The sequence below is a fragment of the Nesoenas mayeri genome (genome assembly GCF_963082525.1).
Source record: "Nesoenas mayeri genome assembly, chromosome: 2".
In the NCBI taxonomy this organism is placed as follows: domain Eukaryota; kingdom Metazoa; phylum Chordata; class Aves; order Columbiformes; family Columbidae; genus Nesoenas; species Nesoenas mayeri.
Genome location: NC_137543.1, coordinates 120411869 through 120436746, shown reverse-complemented (window position 1 = coordinate 120436746; position 24878 = coordinate 120411869). Strand labels below are relative to the sequence as shown.

The window sequence follows — 24878 nt, the reverse complement described above, 5'->3', positions numbered from 1 at the left end:
TCTGAGGAACATACCTGTGTTGTGATGAATGTGATTCATACTGTTTGCGTAGATCTGAAATCTTGGGGTTGAGCTGGTGAGTTGTCTAACACTGCAGCAGAAACCACTCTGTGTGCAGGCAGATCTAGAATATGAGCTTGATAAGAGTTGGCTGACATTGGTCATTTCTGTATTGTCTCCTGAACCCAGGGGAATTTGTAGTGTGTGAAGTGCTATTATAATCCCAATCTTTTAAGACTTACAGTTTTACCGACTAACTGAAGAAAGTCTACTTAGGATGCTGTAATTTTTTCTGCCGCTGCTTAGAAAGTTACTTTAGGCCTGTGTTAGCACATCTTTAATATAGCAAAATGAGTTGGGCCATACTAAAAGCTCTTGGAGCAGAATGTACCTATTTGGTTTAGTTGCCAGCTATGAGTTTATTACAAGCAATGTCTATATTAAATTTAGGGGAGTGTGTGATTATAACTAGATTTGTAAAGTTAAAGTGTTCTTAGCTGCTAATAAAGCATGCAGTTTAAACACAAACACACGCATGTAACCCTCAGACTGGTGACTCTGTATTTTTTTCCACATCTTTCTAATGTTTTTTTTTCTTTGTCTCCTTAGTAGGTTATTAGTAATTATGAAGCTGCCTTCTTGTCCCAGGAAAGGAAGTTAGGTTAACAGGCTTTATGAAATTGCATCTTTTCCTTCCGTGGAGCATTCAGGCTAGGAATGGAAGGTTGCATTTGTTCCACTTCTTGTATGTAGCTTCAGTAACTCTGATTAATTTCATTGTTGCTTAGAGATTTGAGTAGCAAAATTGATCACTGTCCTACAGGTTTCACTGTGTGCTATTATTGGGGGAAAAATGAGGCTAACAGCATTGGAGTTGTCTGCCTGCAAATTCAGAGGATGCTGTTGCCACAGTTGAATTCTGTGAGGTTGGCAGCATAACTGTGAAGCTTAGAACTTATGTGAGATATAAATGCTTCTTGGCTTCAAATGCATATCAGTATTGTGCAGCAATTGATGGGTCAGTCATCTTAGGAAAGAAAGCTTCCCATTTCTTAAAGGTGAAAATGATCAATTTTTAAAAATTGAGTATGTCACTTTTACCACTGCTTTAAAGTTATAATCCATTTGATTTCTGGGAATACAGTAACCCAAACTCTCACTGAATAGCCAATGAGCAGACAAAGTAAATGAGGATGTTTTCAGTAAATGCTTTGGTTCTACCTGCTCTAGATAAAATTGAGAGAAAGCAGCAGGTGTGAATGACTGGTGTATTTTTCCACTTGTTTTACTATATCAAAAATGGTACATAGTAACTGGGCCAATAACCTGTGAATTTCTGTTTATTTTAAAGACAATTTATTTTTTTTCCTAGAGCAAAATCTTTCTTTTTTTTTTTTTCAGAATATTTTCATTTTCTTTCTTGCAGGGGTTCTGCTGTTGCCAAAATAATAGGCAATAATGTAAAAAAATTGCAAAAGTTTGCTTCCACAGTGAAGATGTGGGTCTTTGAGGAGAATATTAATGGGAGAAAACTGACAGATATCATCAATAATGAACATGAAAATGTAAAATATCTCCCTGGATACAAGCTGCCAGATAATGTGGTAAGAATCAGAAGCTAAATTCTACTTATGGAACAAAAGTAATATTGCTCATGCTGTGAATGGAGGTATAAATTTGTTTTTAGGTTTTATAATATTTCAGACTGTATGGTATTTTATTGTTGAGATCAGAGATTGAAACAAGTAAAATTATGCAATTATGCAGGTAGGTATATCCAACGCACACTCTTTTTTTCCAGTCTCACTGCTGTCTCTATGTTACCTCAGCTTTTGTATAGGGAAGCAAAAAGGAAAACAGGGGCAAGATGAACAGGTCTGGCAGTAGCCATTAAAAAAGAAATAGCCTCAACTTTGGAAAGGAGCTGGCGGGTCAGTGAGAATTGAAGGGATTTCAGGTACTCTGAAGCTCTTAGAAAGTATTAGAGGATGAGAATCAGATTATTTCTCAAGCAAACGGAAAGCTGTTTGCAGTTTATCTGGTTCTCAGTTGCATTTCAGTCGTGTGCGGTCAGAGCAGCGTGTTGGATGTAACACTGCCAGGGCAGAACAGTGGGACTCCACATCTATTCTGTGTTGCTGTAACGTGATGCTGAGTGGGCAGGTGGTAACTCTTGCCCCAAAAACTTGATGGGAAGAGACTGCAGCAGCTGACACTTCACTGGGGATTTTGGGCAGGAAAATGCATGAATGGCTGTGCATTGAGTTTTCTCTTAAACAATAATGCTGAAATCCCCTTTCCTCAGCCTTCAGCAAGTGTGGTGTTTCCTCTACCTGATGATTCAAGTTTGTTCTGTTTATCAGTAGGTTGAACTTATTGCTACATTTTAAACCTGAGTCTTATTTTCAGGTGGTCATCAAGTGTTAGGAAAAGTGGAGTTTGGCAAGTGACTTTAAAGTAAGTTGCCTTCTTAAAGGGTAAACAAAGTCTATGAGTACAGGGAAAGAGAATATAAACTAGTTGGTGTAAAAGGCCTGGAGAAGAAATTTGTATAAGGAATGAAGTAAATGAACTACTTTTCTGCATGCAATAATTTATCAAAAATCATAATTATTTTGTCAAAAAGAAGACAGCTTCTTATTTTATACTTCCTTGTTTGAATGTTATGGAACATTTTGAATTTTCGTTGCACTAACCATGATTGTGGCTGTGAAGATGCTCCTTTCAAGACATAAAATATATTGTTTTAAAGCTTAAATTCTTTTGTTTTTCTGAGAAGTTTATGCTACTGCTTATTTTCAGTGATGAAGCGCAGTAGTTTGTTGCATTCAGTATAAGACCAAAATGTGCTTTTACTTACCAGATAACACTTGTGTGTAGTGTTAATTTTAAGAAGTTATGTGGCCTTTCTCTCCCATAACTACACAGGTTGCTATCCCAAACCTTAATGAAGCTGTACAGGATGCAGACTTGCTGGTTTTTGTCATTCCTCATCAGTTCATTCATAAAGTCTGCGATGAAATCACAGGACGAGTACCCAAGAAAGCACTTGGTATAACTCTCATAAAGGTATAGTAAATACTGTGCATTAATAACTGAGAACGTGTCATGGAATCTTGTAAAACAAGATGGCTTGATATTTTGATATGAAAAGTCTGTTTGCATTCTTCACTTGATTGTTCCATTAAACTTTACTAGATGCAAGACTGGAATTTGTCTCAGTCATTAGTGGATTGTTCTGTCGTGTTTTATTTTACACTAGCACTTGCAGGAAGAGGAAAATGAGGCTGTTCACAAGACTTTTAAAAAGAGATAATATGTTTTGCACCAGGAAGCTTTCCAGTCTTTTGTTGTTTCCAAATGCATCATTAGATGAAGAACAGAGCACAAGCATAATGCTCTGATTGTTACTGCACATCCCACACGCTGAGTTGATCATTTTAAGAACTGCTGAGAGAATTTCATGTGACTGAGAGGATAGTGCTCTTGTTCATGTCAAATATGTTGCAATGAGAGCCTGTTCAGCATGGCTCAAAAAGACTGTTTGAGCATAGGAAACAGGAGAGGTAGAGGTGCAGCAAGTGTTTCACTGGACTGTTTGTAGTTTTGGTGGCAAGAGAATTTTTAAATGTGGGTGGGCTCCTTTTTTGGTTTTTTTTTCATTTCTCCATGTGTGTAGCTGCAAAGAATAAGGTGTTCCCACAAGATTTAGAACATTCTGTTCTGGTGTTGCTCTGTACTTAGTTGAGAGTAGGCTATTTTCTCAGCACACATTCCCCTGTCTGCTACAATTTTTTGAAAATAATACATTTATGGATCTGTGCTTGAACAAAACGCCACTATCACTTGCTTAACTGCAAGCTTGTCTCTTTAGTTTGGCTAACTAAGACCATCAAATCTGTATTTTTTTTTACCAGTGCTGACTTAATATCTTGCTGAGATATATGACAAAATAATGCTTCCCAAGTGCACTTGCTGCTTTTTGTAGAAAAACTTTTCATATTGTAGAAGGATAAATAAAGCAATGTTAAAAGAGCTGAATGCATAGCATCAAAACCACACAACTGTCCTAAATGCCTTTAAGTTTATTGCTTTGAAGTTCTCCATTTGTGCCTCTTTCTTCTCTAAGCTCAAGATAAACCACATTTAGCAGATTAAGGGAGAATAATGTTTATGTTCTCACATCCTTAGTGATAAAAATAACTAATGAGATTGGTGGAGTAAATAGGGATTATGTCAGCATATCTATATTCCGTGCTCTGTGTATTGGCTACCAGTGCTTTAATAGAGTGTTAATTAATGGCTATTAATAATAATTTAAAAAAAGGGTGGATACTTAACCTAAAAAATCCAAACCCCAAACGAATGAAAAAAAACCAACAAAACAAAAAGCGTGTATGTGAAACAGTGACACCTGCCGTGCAGAACAGAATGGGTTACTACGCAACTTCCCATGTCGGGACACTGCATCAGTAAGTGGTCCTTTGGAAGAAATGGTGTGAGGTCCCTCTAATTTTTTTGGTTTCCGAAGAATGCAAAGTACATGTTAGCTTTCATGAAAAGGCATAACTGTGCATACTTTAAAGCATCATTTAAGAAAGGGCAGAGATTTAACACAATAGTATCAGAGGCAGGAATGCATTCTTTCCTCTAATTTTGCAGCTTCTTTATGCATGCTGTTTTCGTCAAAGTCATATTTTTAGTGGTCTCATTATGCTCCACAGTAATGCTATTAAAGTGGCTTGTGTTAACTCTGGCAGTTAAAGTGCGGTTCTGCTCTGAAAAATATAATTAGTGGGACATCTTGTTTCTGTGCTTTCTAAATTGTTTGGCAAGTTATCAGCATGTCATCTTTTAGTCTATTTATCTGTTTATTTATTTGACAGTCTAATCTTCAAGCAGAGCCTAATGTCCGATAATAAAACTCAGTCTTTGGGAAATAAAGACATTTGTCTGATGGTTGATCTGCGTTCCCATTGCAACATTTGCAGCTCTGTTGCTTCGCATAAGTTCTGATCACTGGTGTCTACGGAAACCTAAAAAGTTATTATGTGGGTGTGGGCCAGGAAATGCATACAACTTACAACGCAGCACAGCAGTGAGCACAGGCAGCAGGATAGGTGCAGATCACTCAAAATACTCTGCACCAAGCCTCAACATCAATCTCATTTTCATCTACCTATATAGAGGCCCCAGGAATTGCTCTGGTACGTGTGTTAGGACGCAAGCAGTAAGACCTCAGAATTGGACTTGCGTTGCCTTGGCGTCATTGCTGCCCAGTGGAAATTGCCATGTGGGATCCTTGGTTTTTGGGCAGGGAGGCGTGTTTGCTTTTTCTCCTGTCATCGTCTCATTCAGTATTGGATTTAACTCTACAAGAAACAGCTGCAGCTCTCATTGACTTTGTCAGAAGTGCATCTGTTTCACAGGGAGCTGAATTTGGCACCTAAGCCTGTCTGATCTCCTTTTACTTGGATGAATAATTGTTGTGTACATATGCACATTTTTGGAGTTGTTCCCAATGTGTGTGTGTGCTTTTCTGTTTATTAATTGCCTACTGAGGAGAGGGGGTCTTAGAGTTATTTTCTGGGGATGTTTTTGACACTGTGAGGGAAAAATACAGCATGTATATGTGTCCTTGCTTTCAGGTTATTTCTGTATGGCTCATTAAAGATGAAAAAGCAGAGCTGTGGATTAAATGATATAGATTGAAAAATAATGCAGAAATCGGAGCACTGCTGTCTGTAGTTTAATTGGCTGGTTTTATACAGACATTTCTGCATGTCTCTTGATTGCACCACGTTATTTAAGGAATAACATCTCTGCTCTGTGGAAATATAAATGACCACTTGCCTCCAATGTCACTATGGGCAACATACAAGTGTGTGTATGTGTATCTGGAAGTAGTAGAAGATAACACTGCCTTTTTGCCTTTATGTCACAATTCCAAATAACCAATCCGCTAAAGTACCAAATCCCCCACATTAAAAAACAGTGCTGTATAAAAGATGGTATAGTGTGGGAAAGAAAGACCCTTTCAGTAGCTTGTCTGCCTTGCTGCTGTTCCAAAAACTCAAAAGGAGTCTGCATTTAGCACACTAGGAGAAAAGGATTTTGTGAGAAGAAAGTGGTCTCATTTGGAGTTCTTGGTTCAGGTAATCCAGACTCTCTTCTCTATTGCAGCATTAATCTCTGGGGTGATCTTTTCTGAGGTCCTCTTTCTGCCCCTACTTCCATGCTTTGTAAAGAGTGCATTATAAATACAGATTAAAAATGTCTACAGAAGTTAGATTATTCTTCGTTGTTCAGTTTCTACATATCTGTGAATGACTGGTCCATTTGTAGTAGTATTCAAAATTATTAAACTGGGTTTCTACTAATAAACTGTCATTGGTATTGTATACTAGGGAATCTGTCTCTGATATGTCAGTTCAGATACCACTTCACAAAACAAGTAATTGGGATGCCACTTTTTGAGTTTTGATGCAATTTTAAATCCAAGTACAGACCTGATTCACAACTAATGGATTGGTGATGCTTCACCGGTATCAGTAAGGATACACTGATAGTAAGCAGCTTTGTTTCTGAACTGACAAAGCTGAATTTCAGCACTTCTTAGAATCAGGGCTTTGATCAAGAATGGAATAAAAACTGTTAACATCATCTAGAGCAGGGGTGTCAAACTCATTTTCACCAGTGATCACATCAGTGTTACGATTGCCTTCAAAGGGCCGAATGTAATTTTAGGACTGTATAAATGTAACTACTCCTACATTTATACAATCCTAAAATTACATTCGGCCCTTTGAAGGTAACCATAAGGCTGATGTGGCTCCCAGTGGAAATGAGTTTGACACCCATCGTCTAGAGTTTTGTCCTAATTCTTAAGGTGCTATCGCCTATGAAAACCAGAAAGCTTGGAGAGGTCATAACAGCAGTGGAAGTTTCACTGGTAGCAAGTCTGTCATCTTTGGTCTCTCTCGGAGTAGGCCTTGTTGTAGTTCTCACCCACAGACAAGACTAATTATGATGTGCTTTCTTCTCTACTGTGTCTAACGAATGGCTTTTTAGTAATTCCATTTAATGTTGACTGCAGGGAATAGATGAAGGCCCGGAGGGACTCAAACTGATCTCTGATATTATTCGAGAGAAGATGGGAATAGACATCAGTGTGCTGATGGGAGCTAACATTGCCAATGAGGTGGCAGCAGAGAAATTCTGTGAAACCACAATAGGTACTGTTCCAAGTAATAAGAATATTTAGAACATGCTCCTGTCCTCACAGTTGCACACCAAGAAGCTCAAGTTTTATATTTTTTATCATTAGCTGATTGTTATCAGAAACTGCTGGCTTCTTCTTATTTCCTACAATGTTTACGCTTATAAAAGAACTAGAACAATACCATGAATATAGGGAGAGGGAGGAGTACAATTTTACCTAGTCTCAGTATGGTTGTGACCTTAGCAGGTGAAATACTGAACATGCTTCTTATCACCCTCCACATAAAAAACAACTTTATTTAATTACTGTGCTTAAGATTTTTCCTGGGTCTGCATGGCTTTATATGGATAAATGATTATATATTCTGTACCTCACCTCAGGAGCTCTGGTCACAGATCCTTTATACATGTTTGGGTTTTTCTTTAAGGTATCATTATCTTTTAATTTCTAAAATAATTAGTTCCTCCAAAAGGTAGACATTGTTTTAATTCTGTATAGATGTCTACACACCTTTGCAGCACAAAGATGTGCCTAGTCCTGGATTTCACAGTGTCTAGCTAGGGGGGGGTGTGTGTGTATTCGTACACGTAGTCATACATAATAGGAAAGAGTTCATGTTATATTTTCTGAGTGATTTTTTTTTCCAGTTTTATGTATTTTTAACTTTTTAACCTCTCATTAACAGCTTTTGCACTGAACTTATTTTTGAGCGGTTGAATTACCTCTTAGTGCTTAGAAATATTTGTCAGTGGCAGCATGCTCAATTACTAAAGCATCCTTGACATGCATTTATCAGTAGGTGTTTTTCTGGAATGCAGGGCTTAAAAGTAATTGGTAGAATTGCACCTGCTATATTTTTAATTCACCTTTGTTTTATTATTAACTATTTTTTTTAAGGAGGATGATGTAAAAAAGAGTGTAGAGAATTAATGCAATTGTTATTTAGAATCTGGTGCAGAGCTTTTAAGTGCGATGTATACATGTCCTTAGTCACTTAAAACAGGAGTCTGTTTAAACAGGGTGAAGATAGAACAACCTTACCTCTGCTTTTAAATATTTTGGCTTGACAGGAAAGGCTAAATAACACCCAGATAAATTATTTACTTTTAGCCTTTCTTTCTCTCTCTCAACAGGCAGCAAAATCCTGGAAAATGGCCTTCTCTTCAAAGAACTTCTGCAGACTCCAAACTTCCGAATCACTGTAGTAGATGATGCAGATACAGTTGAGCTTTGTGGTGCTCTGAAGGTAAGATTAACAGACTGCAGTTGTTACATAGATGGAACGGTGATCCTTGTAGAGAAAAGAGGTTATTTTCATTTAAAGAACTGAGTTTATTGTACTTTATATAATTTATAAAACTGCTACGTAACATTTCCAGAACAACCAGCTGGGAAATTAGGGAGCAGCATGTTCTGATAGTTTGCTTTTAGACCTTCATCTCACCATCTCCCATGATCTCTTTCTACATCTTTCACTTAGGGTACACACATTCATGAAACAAGTGTTGATTTCATCTAACTGATCAACCTCCTTCTAAATCCATTTTAGTTCCCTTTTTGCAACAGTGTGCTCACAAAAAGAAAGGGAGAAAGAAGTTGGCATTAATCCTTTGTGTGGGTTGAAAACTTATTCCCCTCTTCATTGTCTTACATATCGTGAGCACTCTTGTGTTTTCTATTTTGTGGACATACGCTGCACGAGGTTCATGTGGATAACGACATACAGAAATGACTTGAATAGGAAAAAAATTATTTCAGACAGCTACTTATCTGGAAGTTTTTTGGTAACAAAGTGGATGCTGACAGGAGGCAAAGGCTAGCTTAAACATATTGCTATTTTTTTTCAGGTTAATATACAGGCCATTTGTAAACAGAAGGCATTAGTCACTTGGAGTGCTGGCCAATACTACCGTAGTTCACATTTTATCTGATAACTATCCTGGAAGCGTTTCTAATAGATGTAGTGGTTTAGTATACAATTTGACTTCTTTGTTTTGTTACTTCTCTGATAATTGTTTTGTATTACTTTTTTTTTTTTTTTCTCTGTTAAACTATGTGTAAACTACACTATTAACTTGCAAAGCTACCAAGCCAGTGAATGATGGTTTTATGCTAAGGAGTTCTGATTCCTGCTCAGTGGGAGGTACATTGATAGCTATAATATCATAATTTTTAGCATACTGGTTTTCTTGATAGTTTTGAGAGATGTCATATTGGAAGTCCTGAGAAGGAGGCGGTCACAGGGCTGTGAACTGGGCTAATGGGATTCACTTTGGTGTAACTTACTTTGGAGTTATCGTATTTCTCAAAATTGTGGAGCTCATAGTTTGGCTCCACAGACATCGCTTCAAAATGCTATGGTGATGTGGGAGGTTAGCAGGAAAGAAACCCCTGTGTATAGACCCATGAAATCAGTGAAAAAGTTTTACAGATTTATTTTTCTTTGAAATTTGCTTGGCGTGATGGTTTCTGGCTAACTTGATTGATAGAGGAGTTCTGTCCCAGATGACCTTTATTTCAGACAAATCTTCTGATGAAAGGGCAGTAGAGATGAGTGTGCCCATCATGAGCAGGTAGTCAGCATCCACTCAAACTCCACTGTAAAGGTCCAAGTAGGCAAGATACCAGTTATCTCTTTGGAAGTGCAGAAAAATTTAAATAAATTGTTATTCTTGACTTGTGAAGATACTGAGGTGAAACTTGTGTATTTTCTTTGTAGCCTTGTTTTGTTGTTCTCTCGTGCTTCGTTATTCAGCATGCATCCTGCAGACTGTAGTCTCTAGTTACATTTCTAAAAAGCTGTATGTATTCTGTGTGCTATGGTCATTTAGTTTTGATTGCAGTATATTTTATTGAGTCGAGACTTCCAAAGAAATGCATGGTATGAACTCTGAACAAGAAGTGAATTAAGGATAGATTACCTTGTTTAAAAATACTATGGATTTCTTGACTGATTAAAAGGCATGAACTGGTATAAATGGCATAGATCAGCCATGCTAGTATGGGTGATGTTTTAAACATATGGTCTTCCTTAAATTTAAAACACTTTCTAGTTTAATCTTAAATCTTGTGCTCACAGCATGTGAATAATTTTCTGAGCTGTTTTTAACTCAAACATTGCAAAATTTTATTAATGCATTGGGAGCAGGTGTGCCTCTGGAAGATAATAAAGTAAAATTAAACAGACGGGTTTGTTTTTATTGCCTGTGTAAAGGAAAATACAAAGCTCAGATGTGAATAGTAAACTTAAAACTTGAGCTTTTTTTCTTAGAAGGTGTGCGTTCTTATTATTAGGAGAATTGTTTGCTAATGGTAACAACAAGCACTTTGCTTTTTTACAACTAATCTGATAATCTTTGTAATTAAAAATGTGAAAAATAAGCATCTTCTCATGTGATTGTTTTTAGGGAAAAAAATGAAGTACAGCTTCTGTCATCTGCCAGTTACTTTCTTAAACTTGGAAAGTTGCTTCGTGAAAAAATACTAAAAATAGTCCTTATTTTACTTGCTGGAAGGAGGAAATTCCTACTGTAAAAAATGACAGTGTCATGTGTGAAGAGACAGGTATAAAAAGAGAAGTTCCACCCTTTCTGTAGCAGCGCCAATTCAGGATGTCAGCAAGCTACAGCTTGGAGGACAGAAGTAAACAGGCACATATGCCAGTCCAGACTGTCTTTTTGGATGTGGAAATAGTCAAAGCAACTCTTGTAGTGGTATTTAAAGGATGAGAAATAGTACACTATGAGAAATAGTATATTCTCCCAGCCTCTGCATTTTTCTATAAATACCACCTTGGGAAAAGGAGACTTTTCTGGTATTTCTGGCATAATAGACTAGATCTTGTTAGAAATCTATACTTATATCACTCTTTTATTTCTGAAAGCCTTTCTAAGCAGGAAAGATTTTCAACGTGGACAGTTGGGAAAAAATACAGAAGGGTAGCAGAGTGCTCTGGGCACAGCTTTCCCTTACAATAATGCTAAAATAATTTTTTATTTGACATTTAGTTTTTGAAGCATATTTGAATTCAGACTGTAATAATAGGTATTGCAGCTGGTTGATCGTGAAAGAACATGTGCTTGATTGCTATTTATATACATAGAAATGCATAGATATATTGAATATCCACTTCATTTACTGTATTTATTTTTTGTGACAGTTGGCTGATGGAGATGTATTGAAGATAGAAATCAGCGTAGTGAAACTGCAGTCTTGCGTCAGCTTGGAGGCTGGCTGAATAGGCAATGGTTGTCACTTGACAAAATCTGATGATACTGAGGAAAAAAAGCTGTCTACGGTTACTTGTTTGCTATAGGAACAAAAAGTGCTTGGCGTGTTCTTCTCTATTGGGATTTTTTTTCTTTTGAGAACTGAAGCATATTTCACATTTATTTGTTGACCTTTTCTAAGGTTTGAGGTCAGATATTTAACAAACTTCTAATTTGGATAGTTCTGTTTCAGGGTGTCCAGTTGGCTTTAGAGGCAGCCTGACCCCACCACCAAGTTCCAGCTGCCATTCATTAGATAATGAAGGGACCTTCCTAGGCAGTACTTAAAGGTTATGACAGCGCTGTAAGAGCAGTATGTGCAGCTGTGCAGACATAGGGATGTGCTCCTGGATGCTGATGGATGTGATACTGCAGAGTAGCAGATCTGAAGTTGTCATTACTGAGGTCTCCTCAGAGTCAGTAGTGCCTGTGTCAGCATGTGGTCTTACTATCAAACCACACAGGCGTGAGGCAAGACACAGCTGGTGTATGAACCTCACGGCATAGTTGAGAGGCAATATAAACATTGGTAGTTGCACTCTTGGGTGTAAACTGTACTGGAATCACTTTCCCGTGCAGCAGTGACTGGGATGAATGTCAGTGAAGGAGAAGTGAGAATCTTATCTCTGGATACATCAGGCAGCTGGAGCATGGACATTTTGCTGTATTTGTTCAGGGATGTGGAGAGTTAAACTCTATCAAGTGGCAGCAGCCAAGGACCGAGGCATAGGTGACGGTGACTGTAGGAAGGAGCAGCAGCTGTGGTTGCCTTTCAGGTTGCTTCAGGCACATCTCTAAATCTCAGGGCTCCAGCTTAGCCTTAGGCAAAGTAGTAAGAAGTATAATAATGATTTATTGTAACCCAGCATTATTACTTACAAAGCTAGTCCTGCAAAGTGTGTTTGTGGCAGTTACTGTTGGATAGACAGTCTAGGTACTGAAGAAGTTGATTGTGGTAATTACTCTTTCTTGAGATTAATTTGACTTTCAACTCATTATTTACTTTCAAGTTTGCCAGGAGCAAGCAAGCAGTTTCTGCTTAACCTCTCTGACAGTCCTGCTGATACTATCTTTGATTTGTTGAATCTTCATTTGACCTCTCTCAGCCATGATGTGAAGCAAGGAGCTTCTCCAAGTTCATGTGCCAGTAGGAGTGAAAGCAGGCTGTGCTGAGCTGTGACATTACCTCAAGGAAGGCTGGATGTCCCAGGTCAATTAACATTTCTGCTCAGTTCTCTAATGATCCATTTAATTATGGAGAGGTAATGGTTACCTCAGAACTGGCCTCTGAAGCTCTCTTCATGAGCACTCCACAAATTTACTGTAAACTGGATATTTCTGAGCACTGACTGTGTAAGAGAACAATGTCAGCAAAGTCTGCAGACTTGTTAACCTTGGTTCCTTGTTCAGCTATTGGCCTTGCATTTGTGACCTCTGGCATATTTGCAGCAGGTCATGTGCAAGTAAAAGACACGTTTTCTCACTTGCTCTGACACATACTGAGAGCACTGCCTGGCATCAACATTTCTTTTCTGGAGTATAGATTCACTGTCCTGGTGATAGAATGAGTCCAGTCCTTGCTCATGTTCTAGAATAACTAGGACTAAGACTAATGTCTGCTTCTGGATACCAGACCAGCTAAAGACTCACCTCTTATTGCAGAGTGTTTTAGTAGTTTAAAACCATGTGCAGTATAGAAACATCCTGTGTGTCTTGCTTACAGGATGCATGCTTTCATGCAAAAAGCTGTTAATGCTGAGATGGGGGAAATGTGTTTGCTCAAGCATGAAGTAGTTTTCAGAGCTCTGAATCCCTCAGGCCAAGAGGAATGCTGTGTTGCAGGGGTTGTTGTGACAGTATTTTTGAACCTTTGGAACAACAGATTTATCTGTAGGCTAAAGTCACTATGGTTTATTGGGCCATCAGACACCCATGTTGTGTATGCAGATACAGTCAGTCATTGAGCTCATGGAAACGTGGGCTCTCTCCTCGTGCACAAATGTATACCCATCGCATTTGCAGAAACATTTGTAACTTGAGGTATAGAAAGATGTTTTGGCCGGATAGATGTGCGATTCTCCTCCTGCCCCAAGTCTGCTTTTCAGAGGATCACTGTAGTGCTAGTGCCATTATGCTCTTGTGTCTTAATTTGTATTTTGCTTATGCATCTTCCTGAAACAAACTTGACTTAGTGCCTGCACCCAGAGATTGCAAGTACCAAGCTGCCTATTTTGGTCTTATTTTGTACGGAAAGATTACTCAGTCTCAAGTTTTGTGCGATTTTTTTTGTTGTTTTGTTTTTAAAAGGACTGGCTCATCTTTCAGTAAGGTGTAACTTTCAGTGTGGTATAATTCAGTTCTCTACAGTACATTAGACACAAGAGAGATTCTTCAAGAATTTAAATGCAACCAGATGGTACAGCTTGTAAATTCATAGTTGTGGCCTCAGGCTTATGTAGACCAGGATATAACAGTCTCCTAGGTGTGGGTGGGTATCTAGAGCATAATCAGTTGTCTTGTTTCCTCATTATTTGCAAACTATGGGTAAGAACATACAGTGGGGACATTGTACAAACAAGGAGCATAGTGTTTCAGAGTTAGACTCAGAACTTCTCTTCTTCCCTACCCCTTTCCTTAGAAGTAACTAATCTTGGTATGATTTAATATTTCTGTTGCTCCGAAGACAAACATTGCAAAAGGTAGAAGTAGACAATACAATACCATAGGCCAAATCATACTGCAAATTGTGATCAGGTAGGCTGCTTCAAAGTGGGAAGGAAAGTCAAAGCAGGCAAAGCTGGATGGAAGGGGAAGCTTTAGTTTTGGAGTGTTCAAGAAGTACATGGAAAAAGCCCAGAGGTTGTTCAAAAATGTTTTTGTTTTTAGCTGAGCACGAAACACTTCCAGATTTCACGTAGGTGTAAATTGCAGTTAAATGGGTCATCCCATCTGAAAACTATCTGTTTGACTTCCTCTTGCTTTGCCACCAAATGAAAAAATATTGCTTTGGGAGAGGTGGCTGATGAAAACAGACCTTGACTGAATCATCACAGATGATCTAAAGATTATCTCAGCTTTGAAAGTCTGATCATCTTTTGCTGCTTCAGGTCTGATGTTGTGATATCTGTCTGCAAATTTTAGGATCACATTTAGACCTCAGATAGTTGCTCAAAAAGCAATAACTTGTCTGCTGACCTTATTCAGTTGAGAGTCACCTAGCCACAATTGGCCACACAGCACTGCAGTTGCCTGCAGTTTTTTGCTCTGACAGTCCAATAAACCAAAATAAAACCAGCTGTTAACCAGCTTGTTGCTTTCATTAGCACCTTCAGACTGTTGCTGTTTCTTTAGCAACAGTTGGTTTGATTGGTGTTTTTTTTTCCCTGCATGAGGTGCCATAATGTTGGTTTTCCTGTGGTTTCTGTTGAAGTCACTGCTGGTGTTGTTGCATTCAGAAAGGCATTACTACATGTATTGCTTCATTGTTTGCTTTATTGGTGCATCAGAATGCCACCTCTTGAAGTGTTTTGGTAGGTTTGGGGTTTGTGTTTTTTTGGTGGGGGCAAGCTAACCATGGCTAGTCTCTGACTCCTAGGCCAGAAAATAGCTTTTATAGTCACTTCACTGAAACATGTCTCAACTAATGTCTATCTTTGTAAACCAAAGAAGGGACTGTATAGCTGATTGTTCACAAAGAAATTGTATGTTCTTTGTAGAAAGCTGTCACCAGGTCTAAGAAAAAAAAATTGCTTAGGTGTAAGGTCTTCCCATGTCATGAACCTTCTGGAGACCCTTGATTAACTATTACTGCTACAGGAACTCTGCATACCTAAAAGGGCTGAATACAACTGGCTTGGCTGAATTTGGTCCCTTAGTATATCAGTATGGAAATCAATCAATGCTTCTGAGATTCAATGTTACTTTAATCATAAAGAAAATATAGATAAAAGGGCTGTGGGATGTCAGTCTAGCTTTACCCCTTCCTGAAGGCAGAAACAGCTCAATCTAGATAAAGCCTTGTTTGGGTGCAGTGTAAACTGTTTGATCTTGAAGAGAGTCAGTAGTAATAGCTCCACAGCCTCCAGGGCAGCTTGTTCCAAACCTTTAACTATGCTTTTATCCTTGGAAATACTTAGTAATGTAAGACTTGTCATATTTTTTTAAGGTTATCCCATAAACTCCAAAATCAAAAAAACAACAACAACAGTAAAATAAAAACCCCCTAATCTTACATTAATAAAGTATGTGCAGTTCTTAATGACATGTGCGCTCTGTGCTTTAGTGTTTTCTAGGCTTCTGTAAGCAATAATTGACTCATTGCCCATTCGGTTTTTTTCTCTTCTCGTTAGAATATAGTGGCAGTAGGAGCTGGGTTCTGTGATGGTCTTTGCTGTGGTGACAATACCAAAGCTGCCGTTATTCGCCTTGGCCTAATGGAGATGATTGCCTTTGCCAAAATTTTTTGCAAAGGACGGGTGTCTACTGCCACTTTCCTGGAGAGCTGTGGAGTTGCTGATCTCATCACAACGTGTTATGGTGGCCGGAATCGACGTGTAGCAGAAGCGTTCGTTAAAACTGGAAAGGTACGTTACTCACCTGGCGATATATGTTGTTGCAAGTACTAGCACTCCTGGTTTGTTGAGTAATAGTACAGTTATCTGAGACTTGTTAGGTGTACTGAGTGAGTACTCAATTTTGAGTGTCTTACAAGGCGAGAATGAGTGTAAAGGTGCTAGAAAGGAAGGGTGATTAAAAAAAAGAAGAAGCTGGAGGGATAAGATGTTGGGAGATGCAGATTTAAGGAGGAGAATATCTACAAACAAGAATATAGGAGAATATTATATATGCTTACTCAAGTACACTTCTGAGAAAATAAAAAAACCCCTCTGTAACATCATCTTTTTTCCATCCAGATGATGTTGCAAAGCTTATGAAAACTTTATCATAGCTCTCATTTTCTTCCTTTTTTTTTTCCACTCCTCTGCTGTTTAGTCTATTGAAGAACTGGAGCAAGAAATGCTGAATGGTCAGAAACTGCAAGGGCCACAGACTTCTGCAGAAGTGTATCGCATCCTCAAGCAGAAAGGAATGCTGGAAAAGTAAGTAAGAACAGATAAAGCAAGTCCCACATAACTCTTTTTTTTATCTCTGTAACCCTTTTTCCATCTTTTAGTCTTGATATCTTCATGAAGGTAATAGCCAAAAAGAAAATCACTGTAAGAAGTGTAGCTCAATTCCCAATTAAAAATCACGGAGGGAAGTTAATAAAAGCTCAAAATAATATTGCTGTGGATAGAGCTAGTAGCATGACATTAAATTCGTGAATGCACTTCTGTTTACAGAATGTATTATTGCCTCCTGCTATCACAGAAAAGCAGATGCTTAACATGTGAAAAGAATAAAATACATGAAAATAGAAGCTGAGCTTCCTAAAGAAACTTATGAAGAGGCTCTACGGCTCATTTCATAGTAGTAAATTCATTGCTTATCTCCAAGGACAAGATCTTTGTTATTAAGGATCTGTGTAGCTGAATAGAATGTCTGCTTCTGTCCACATTGTTTTTTGCGTAGATACTGCAGTTCTCTTTCCTGATGTGACTTCCAGTTTGCTGTAGGATAAAACCTGCCATCTGCTTGTGCAGGTCAGGTATTTTTTTTGTGGTATGAAATTAAGCAAGTTATCCTGGCTTGTTGGTTTGTATTCAAGTCAGAACACGTACAACTCCTAAAGCCACACACGCAGCTGGCTCCTTATGATATTAAGGGATGCATTAGCTTTACCTGTTCCTGTTTGTAGAGAAGGTAAAATCAGAAAATAAATGACTGCCAGTCAGAAGACCAAGCCTTGCTACTTTTTAAGTTTTTGAAGTCTAGTTTTAATGGATCAACTGCATTGAGTTACTTATTGTTTTTAACATTATCTTTTGGAGTAAGACACCCAAGTCTGTCTCTGCAGTGTACAGTAATTAAGCTAAATGCAGAAAAAAAAAATCTAATTAAAATGTTGGCTTCAGCCTTTGCTGTTTATGATTCCCTAAATGAGACAGGATGCTGTGTGGGGGGTTTGTTGGTTGGTTGGTTGGTTTGGGGTTATTTTCCCTGTTGTATCTTACAACAAATGGAGTGCATAACAGAAGTTTGGGTTGTGTTTTAATGAAAGATAAGAGAACAGAGAGTTGCTAATTTCTGTTTAATGTACCAAAATCTGTATGTGTCAGTTCTTCATAAAAGGTCTCATTCAACAAGACTTTCGAAAGCAACTTTAAAAGTGTTTTTCAAAAACTCTCTTGCTACTGCTGTAAAACACAAAACACAATAAACAAGCCATGGTTTCAAAGTGAAGAGGTAAGAGTCTAATGAGAGTAAAATTTCATACTCTCATCCTACAAAAAGAGTCCCAAGGCTACACAGAAATATGCAAAAGTCAAACAAAGTTCAGTAGAAGAGCCTTGATAGCAGGGTTGATGCCTATTGATATTTACAGTGCAATTGTTCTTTTCATTTCAACAGTTGTAGAACTAGCCCTCTTAACGGGCTCAGACATAAGATGCATCTCAAGTTTGCCGACCGTGAGCCTGCAGTCAGCCTCTATTCTGCTTTCCCTGTGTGAAATGGGGCAGACCTGTGCACCGCACAGCAATGTTCTCTGTGTCAAACAGCAAGACTTAACATACCAAGATGTGGTTTGTGGTAGTGGTACTTATTCAATGAGAAGTAACTGCCAGGATTGTATCTAAAGCTGTGTAAAAACCAGCTTTTGCTTCAGAATGTCTACATGTTTTGTGGCCACCTCTCATGCAGGCATAACAAACTTTATTTTAGTGCTTACATTCAGGTTGTTACAGTAAAAGCAAATTCAGCCCCTCCTGGCCCAATATATTATACAAAGTAAGCGATAAGTGGGGCTAATTAATGCAAAATTATTTGTGTAAATTTTTGTTCTACATATTTTCTAAGGGTTTTGCAACCTAAACAGTGTAGCATTGGATTTGAAAGAGCAGCTTTGTGGCTACGTGCTAATTTTGGTTCCATCAATGAAATAAAAACCAAAAAAAAAGTCACTGGGATTGATCTCTAATAGTTTTGCTATTGCTGCTATTTCTGCCTGGTTTTCCACAAAAGTAAGGCAAAATAAATGGATATGCGTTTAGTAGCAGGACGTTAAAATGTTTCAGATAAAAATGAAATTCTACACTTTGAATTGAGCACTTGTAATAAAAGCCGTAGAAACGATGGACTAAATTCACAAAGCATGTCCATTCCTCCACTTTTTTCCCCTGGTAATGCAAAGTATTGCATTCAGCCAAGTACAAATCCTGTAGGTGTCTCTGAGAACACAATAGTCTTCAGGCATAATGGTGCTCTTGGGTGGCTCTTGTTTCTTGTGTGACCTCTGGTTTGTTCCAAGGAGCCTTGTTCAGAGCCATGTGGTGATACCAGAGTTACCTGAGTATAACACCTGCTTGCAGAGTGTATTGGTGAGCGGATCTAGTGCTCAGGACCGGTTGGGGGTTCTGTTCTATCCTGCAGTTGTGCGTTACAGGTAAATCTTCAGAGTGACTGATGGGACTGCTTTTCTGAGGAGAAAGTCCTAGTCTAGATGTATTCTGAATCACTTGGAAATCAACTGTATCACCATCTCAAATGCTCCTTTCAACCAAAATAACACAGGGTGTTTGGTCAGAATTTATAAAAGGCTGAAATGGTATATTTATTTTGGTGAACAGATAATTAATCCCTAAAATTGATCAAGCTCTGTAGGAAAATGGGACTAGTCTGGCTATCACTGTTCAGGATGGACAGAAAGCAAATATATATTTCTGTAAAATGTCTTGGTTGTAACAAGGCTTCAGATTATCAGAGAAACCTGAGTAATCTGGAGGTTTCTGGAAAAGTGGTCAATTTAAAAAAGAAAAAAGGCAAGATGCTTTTAGTGTATGAAAATCCATATTTAATTTGGACTCTTATTAAAAAACTTGCCCTTCAGTTTCTTCTTGCGTCTATTTGTGTCGTAGTCTGCAGTTGCATTATCTCTGAGCAATAATTTGATAATACATAAATGATGGACGAGTCATCCTCTCTAACCATAGGTGAGTACTGCTATAAGGAAGATGCAAGTGGTTTTAATTTTTTTAGTTTTACATCACTTAATGGTTGTGCCATACATAATGAATGTTGAAGGCTCTATTATAGATAACTGGGCCTCTGAGAGTGACTCAGTTTGGAGATGCATGGAGGTTCTCTATCCAGTGCTTTTCTGCCCAGCATTAGCACTTGACAAGTATTAAAATAAGTTGATTTTTAATTCTCTTTCTTCTCCCTCTCGTCATCCCATTTGATTTCTTTCATTTGAGAATATGTTACAGAAAAAACTTACACTGTGTTTGCTTTCCCCACCGTTTCCTCAGGTTTCCACTGTTCACTGCTGTGTATCAAATCTGCTATGAAGGGAAGCCTGTCAGAGAGATGATAACCTGCCTGCAGAGTCATCCAGAGCACATATAAAATCAATCAGGACGTCATACAAGTGCAGCTTTCTGCCTTTCAAGTTTAGATCTGGCTTCACGTGAATGGATGTATCATTAAGCTTCCTTCAAAACTGCTCACTAGGCGACAGTAACAACATGAATGTCTCTGGATGGGTATTGCTTTTTGCTATACAGCCTAGTTCGGCATAGCATGCGGTATTGACTTGGTGATTGTTGTTTTATTGGCTAAAATACAACTGTTTTAAGATGTGCAATGCAAAAGTTGCACTACATGTCCAGTGTATATACACAAGCGTGCTTTGTGTGTGTTCCTACACCATAAACCACATTGTTTTCTTGTGTCTTATTAAGGCCTAGTCCAAAATCCACTGGACACCATGGGAAGAATCCCACTAGTTTTGATGGAGAATGAATCAAGCCTGTGACCTTGAAATATTAGTGAGTTTCTGTTAGAACTTGGTTTTATTCTGCATACACATCGAAATTTTAACATTTTGCATGCTTACAATTATATTAATTTAAGCAATATTAATGCAAAACAAGTGGCAGCAGTTATTCATGGGGCTACAGGGATATTTTAATGAACTCTGGTGAAGAATCTTTTGATTTTTTTTTTTTTTTTTAAGTCTTTAAAGCTGTCAAACTATTTTGAAACCAACTTCTAAGTGAATTTAAGGTTTTTAATTACACTGTTTGAAACAGAATGTGCTGGAGGGGGATCATTACCTCCCCTTCTGTTTTTTAATCTTTGCATTTTCGTATTTCTCCGTTTCTCCCCTGCCATTCCCAGGTATTGGGCTCTTCTAGAATCCCATTCCCCAAAACAATCCCGGGGGATTCTGAACCCTGGAGCCTATGGTTCATTTTAGTGCTGTACCTGTGGTTGTTCTTAACTGGTACTGTTTGGTGGGTAGGGAAGGATGCTGTTGGGGTATCCCCTGCTCCAAACTGTCATGCTGTGTTTCTGGCTGAACCATCAGCCACAAAGTGTTGCGCTCCACAGGACAGTCCAAGGAATATTTGGGGAATTCCCTGGTAGCTCATGGTTGTGTTGTCATAAGGGTTATGTGCCAGTACACTGACTGCATTCATTTCAGTGCCTGCCAGTGACAAACACGTCAAATGGGCTGTAGTCCTGAACAAGCCTCCCCAGAGAAATTATGAATGCTGAAGTTACTTTCTCACTGGGCAAGATTTTAATGGGTGCTGGATGAAGTCCTTTATGACCAGTCTCCCAGAAGGCTTCTCAAAGGCATCTGTCTTTTATTCCCCAGGTACCTCAACTAGTTTTTTTTTCAGGCACCTTTGCTTTATGAGGGAGGTTGATTTTATTTGTTTAGTGAAAAAATTGTCATTTTATGGAGTTTGGAGATGGGGTTAGCTTGGTCATGTTTTGTTTTTAAGAAGGTTGATGCAAGAGAAGATAGATAAATTATTTTTTCTTGTATACTAAACCCTGTTTTTTTGGTAAAATATATGCTAGATACATAAAGAGTGGACTCATTCCTGCAGCTGAGAGACAGGGGTTCACATTGAGATTGACAGAGCTCAACAAGAATGCCCATCCGCTCTGAATATCCACTCCAAAACTCTGAGCAGTATCAGAACTGTTGTTCACTCTTCAAAGTGATGTTTTTAGACGAGAAATCATGAGCACAAGCCCATCCTGCAGCTTTAAATTATAATTCAAAACTTGCTAAAACAAAGAGGATGCCTGGGAATGATTGTTATCTGTACTTAAATAACCTGGGTTACTGTGAAATAGGTCAGTGCTGGGGCAGCTTTGTACAGACAGGAAGATGCTTCAGCTCAGGGGTACCATTTCTTGTGCTCCTATAATGTTTTGCATTAATTTTTGGAAGATCTTGTGGCTGTCATCAGATATTCATTGATGATAGAAGTGATATTGCCTTATTTCCAGTTTAGTGCTAAATATAACAGATGGCTAGAAGTTAAGTAACATCAGATCTCTGTGGCAGTTGTGGAAATCACTGGTAGAGCCGACTTGGAGTAAGCGCTCTGCTTAGACAATTACAAGGACGTGTTAAGGTTGGCAGCACTGTTACACTAACGCGCACATGGAGCAAACACTCCTCATTATTGCATAATTTCCAGTGTTTATGCTTTGTGTTGTTTTTTTTAATACCAAGCTGATTGACTTTGCCTTTCTATGTGTATATATACATATATATAAACTTTTTTTTACATATAGTATGTAGAACAGTAGCATTTTGTAAGATACATAAAGGGCTATATGAGCTAAATGTGATAAACTAATATATATTTTAAGATTATTTCTTTATTATTCCAATACTACTTCTACCACTGAAACCCCAAAATCTTAATTGTTCTTGTTTTGTACAGAACCCTATTCTAAGGTAAATCCATAGAACAGGTTTTTATTTAATCCTTTCATCCAGCCTGTAATTATATTCTTGTTCTTTTCAGACAAAAAGTGAGGTTTCAGTAACTAAAAATAATTTATTTAAAATTTTATAAATACTTCACCATTTGCATTTGCTTTGCTTTTCAGTGCTTGAGAACATTCAGCTTGGCACTAGATTTTTTTTCCCCAATAATATTTACTACTCCTTAAAAGACTGTGATATTATTTGGAAACTGAATGATGAGAATCCCGTTCTACAAACACTCTGTTTTGCCTACTGTTAAGCCCTGTGTAAGGTTTTTGCATACAAGGTCATAAATTTGTAACTAATTATTGATTTATGAACATTAGTAATCTAAGGAAGGCACTATCTTCTAATGATGTGTACTCAACTTGCCCTAGACATCTGTACTGATTTTTATTTTAAGATTGTGAAGTTATACCCATTTGAAGAGTTAGTACAAATAAACATTTTTGTCTTGGGAATCACTTTGGTTTCCATTGTCTCATTTTGCATGTCCTGTGATGGGTATTTTATTGACTTGATGGAATGTGGGCTTTTATGCACATGGTACATAATAATAGAATCATTTCAGTGGGAAGAGACCCTCAGGATCATTGAATCCAACCATAACCTAACTCTAGCACTAAACAATGTCCCTAAGATCCCTAAGAACCTCATCTAAAGTCCTTTTAAACACCTCCAGGGATAGTGACTCCACCATTTCTGTGGGCAGTGTGTGTGTGTATATACATATATAAAAATTATATCATATATGAAATTGCCATGCAAGAACTTAAATTATAGAAAGAGCTATTTGATATCTACATGACAGCAGTTTCATTTCTGCCCACTAGTGAAACAATTTGAGTGAAATGGTGTCTTCGATCTCTGAACCAGTTTCTAGCCATCAGTTCCTTGCGTTGACATGTCAGCCACCGGAGGGCACTGGTGGGTAAGTGACCAGTTCTGCCCGCTACCCAGTTGCTTTTCTTCCTGTTTATTTCTGAGTTTCTTTAGGTTTCTATATGACTGCAGCTGTCTTACACTGTGCTCCTTGTATTTGGAGATGGTTGTTGCTCAGCACCTGATGCATGTGTTGTAGATCCACCTGAAGTGAGAGAAGGAGCTTGGTGTAAAACACCCAATGCCTTGTTAGCTCTGCCCAAGGCCCTGTCTTGCCTGCTGTCCAAGACCCTCCCAGGACAGGGAACAGCCATCAACTCAGCTCTTGGACACCATGATCTGAAAGATCTTTCAGTATCACATGGGTTCCTGTAATGTGCATCCAGCAATGACTGTTTCTGTTGCATCTTAAAGTTGCAAGAGCCTGGAAAATTATGAGAGCACATTGTGCTCGGTCTTGTCAGTTTTTAAATCAGCAAAAGTGGTGGGAGGTGTCACGAGTTTTTAACCAGGAAAAGAAAAGTCTGCTGCTTAGTTGTGGGGCACCAAGCTGTAAAAGGAGTATGGGGTTTTTTTGGTGGATACAATAATTCACTGTCTACCGGAAAGCCTCAAAGGATTTAATAAAATGAGAGCAATGTCCAGGGATGCTGAGACAGGTAAACATGGTTGCCCTGCAAACCTGTGACTGGATGCATTGTTTTCCTAACTTTAAGCCAGAATTTGAGCCTTTAGGTAATTTCTCATACTTGTAGCTCAAATTTGTAATTATTTTAAAGATGCATGAAATCAACTAGTAAGAATAAATATGTGGGTACCTAAAACATACCATCCAAAAGGCCTTTAATTCTTGTAAGTCTGAGTGAACTGGAAAGTAAAAACCACCACAAGAGAATCAGGATGGATATATTCCTTTCATATGGGCATTAATTTCTGAAGGAGTGACGCTCTCTCCCCAAATCAGTGCTTACAGGCTGGGTGTCTTTGTCTGACTGTAACTAACCTGCGGGTGGCCCCGAGGTACTGGAAATGTGGCAGACAAGGAGTCCACTTCCAATGGTCTTGCTGGTGCTTCTTCATAATCCTCCTACCCTGGACTTGCTTGTAAGGCTGGAGTCGTATGAAGGGTATGGATGTCACAGGGGCTGGTTAATGCGGAAATAAAATATTGTCCAAAAACACGCAGCATTTCATATTATTAGAGAGTGTAAAACTATTTCTCTTCTGCCTATCTCCTGTCCACACGTGTTCTGCTGTGATTTGCCATGAGCTGATAGAAATCTGAAGACTAAAAGGTAACACTTCTATTTTGAATAATGGATGAGAAGAGTATCTGCCTTCAATCCCAGCATGTGCAAAAGAGAGGTGTCTGGTGTTCAGTAAGGTATGGTGTTTCAGTAAGTTACTAGGAACAGCATGAATTACTGCTTTTAAATGTATGTCCTTGTAACTCACGCTGACGGAATTAGTGAATAATAAATAAAGCACAGCTCTGGCCTGTGAGCAGTCTTGATTATTTAGGTGGGGGTAACCACCTGTGCTGGTTTAACTGAAATTGAGTTAGTTTTGTTCGTGTACTTACGATCTTTTCTCCTTCGTAGGTAGC

General features: G+C 38.4%; 1 protein-coding gene across 1 annotated transcript; it reads left to right on the top strand.

The window, feature by feature from the left end:
• The first annotated feature begins 1220 nt into the window (after positions 1-1220).
• GPD1L (glycerol-3-phosphate dehydrogenase 1 like) lies at positions 1221-22735 on the top strand. Its single transcript, XM_080340464.1, has 7 exons — positions 1221-1604; positions 2929-3069; positions 7097-7235; positions 8356-8468; positions 15840-16073; positions 16483-16589; positions 19899-22735. Exons 1-7 carry the CDS (start codon positions 1497-1499, stop codon positions 19993-19995), a joined length of 939 nt encoding a protein of 312 aa, XP_080196590.1. The 5' UTR covers positions 1221-1496; the 3' UTR covers positions 19996-22735.
• Positions 22736-24878: the final 2143 nt, after the last annotated feature.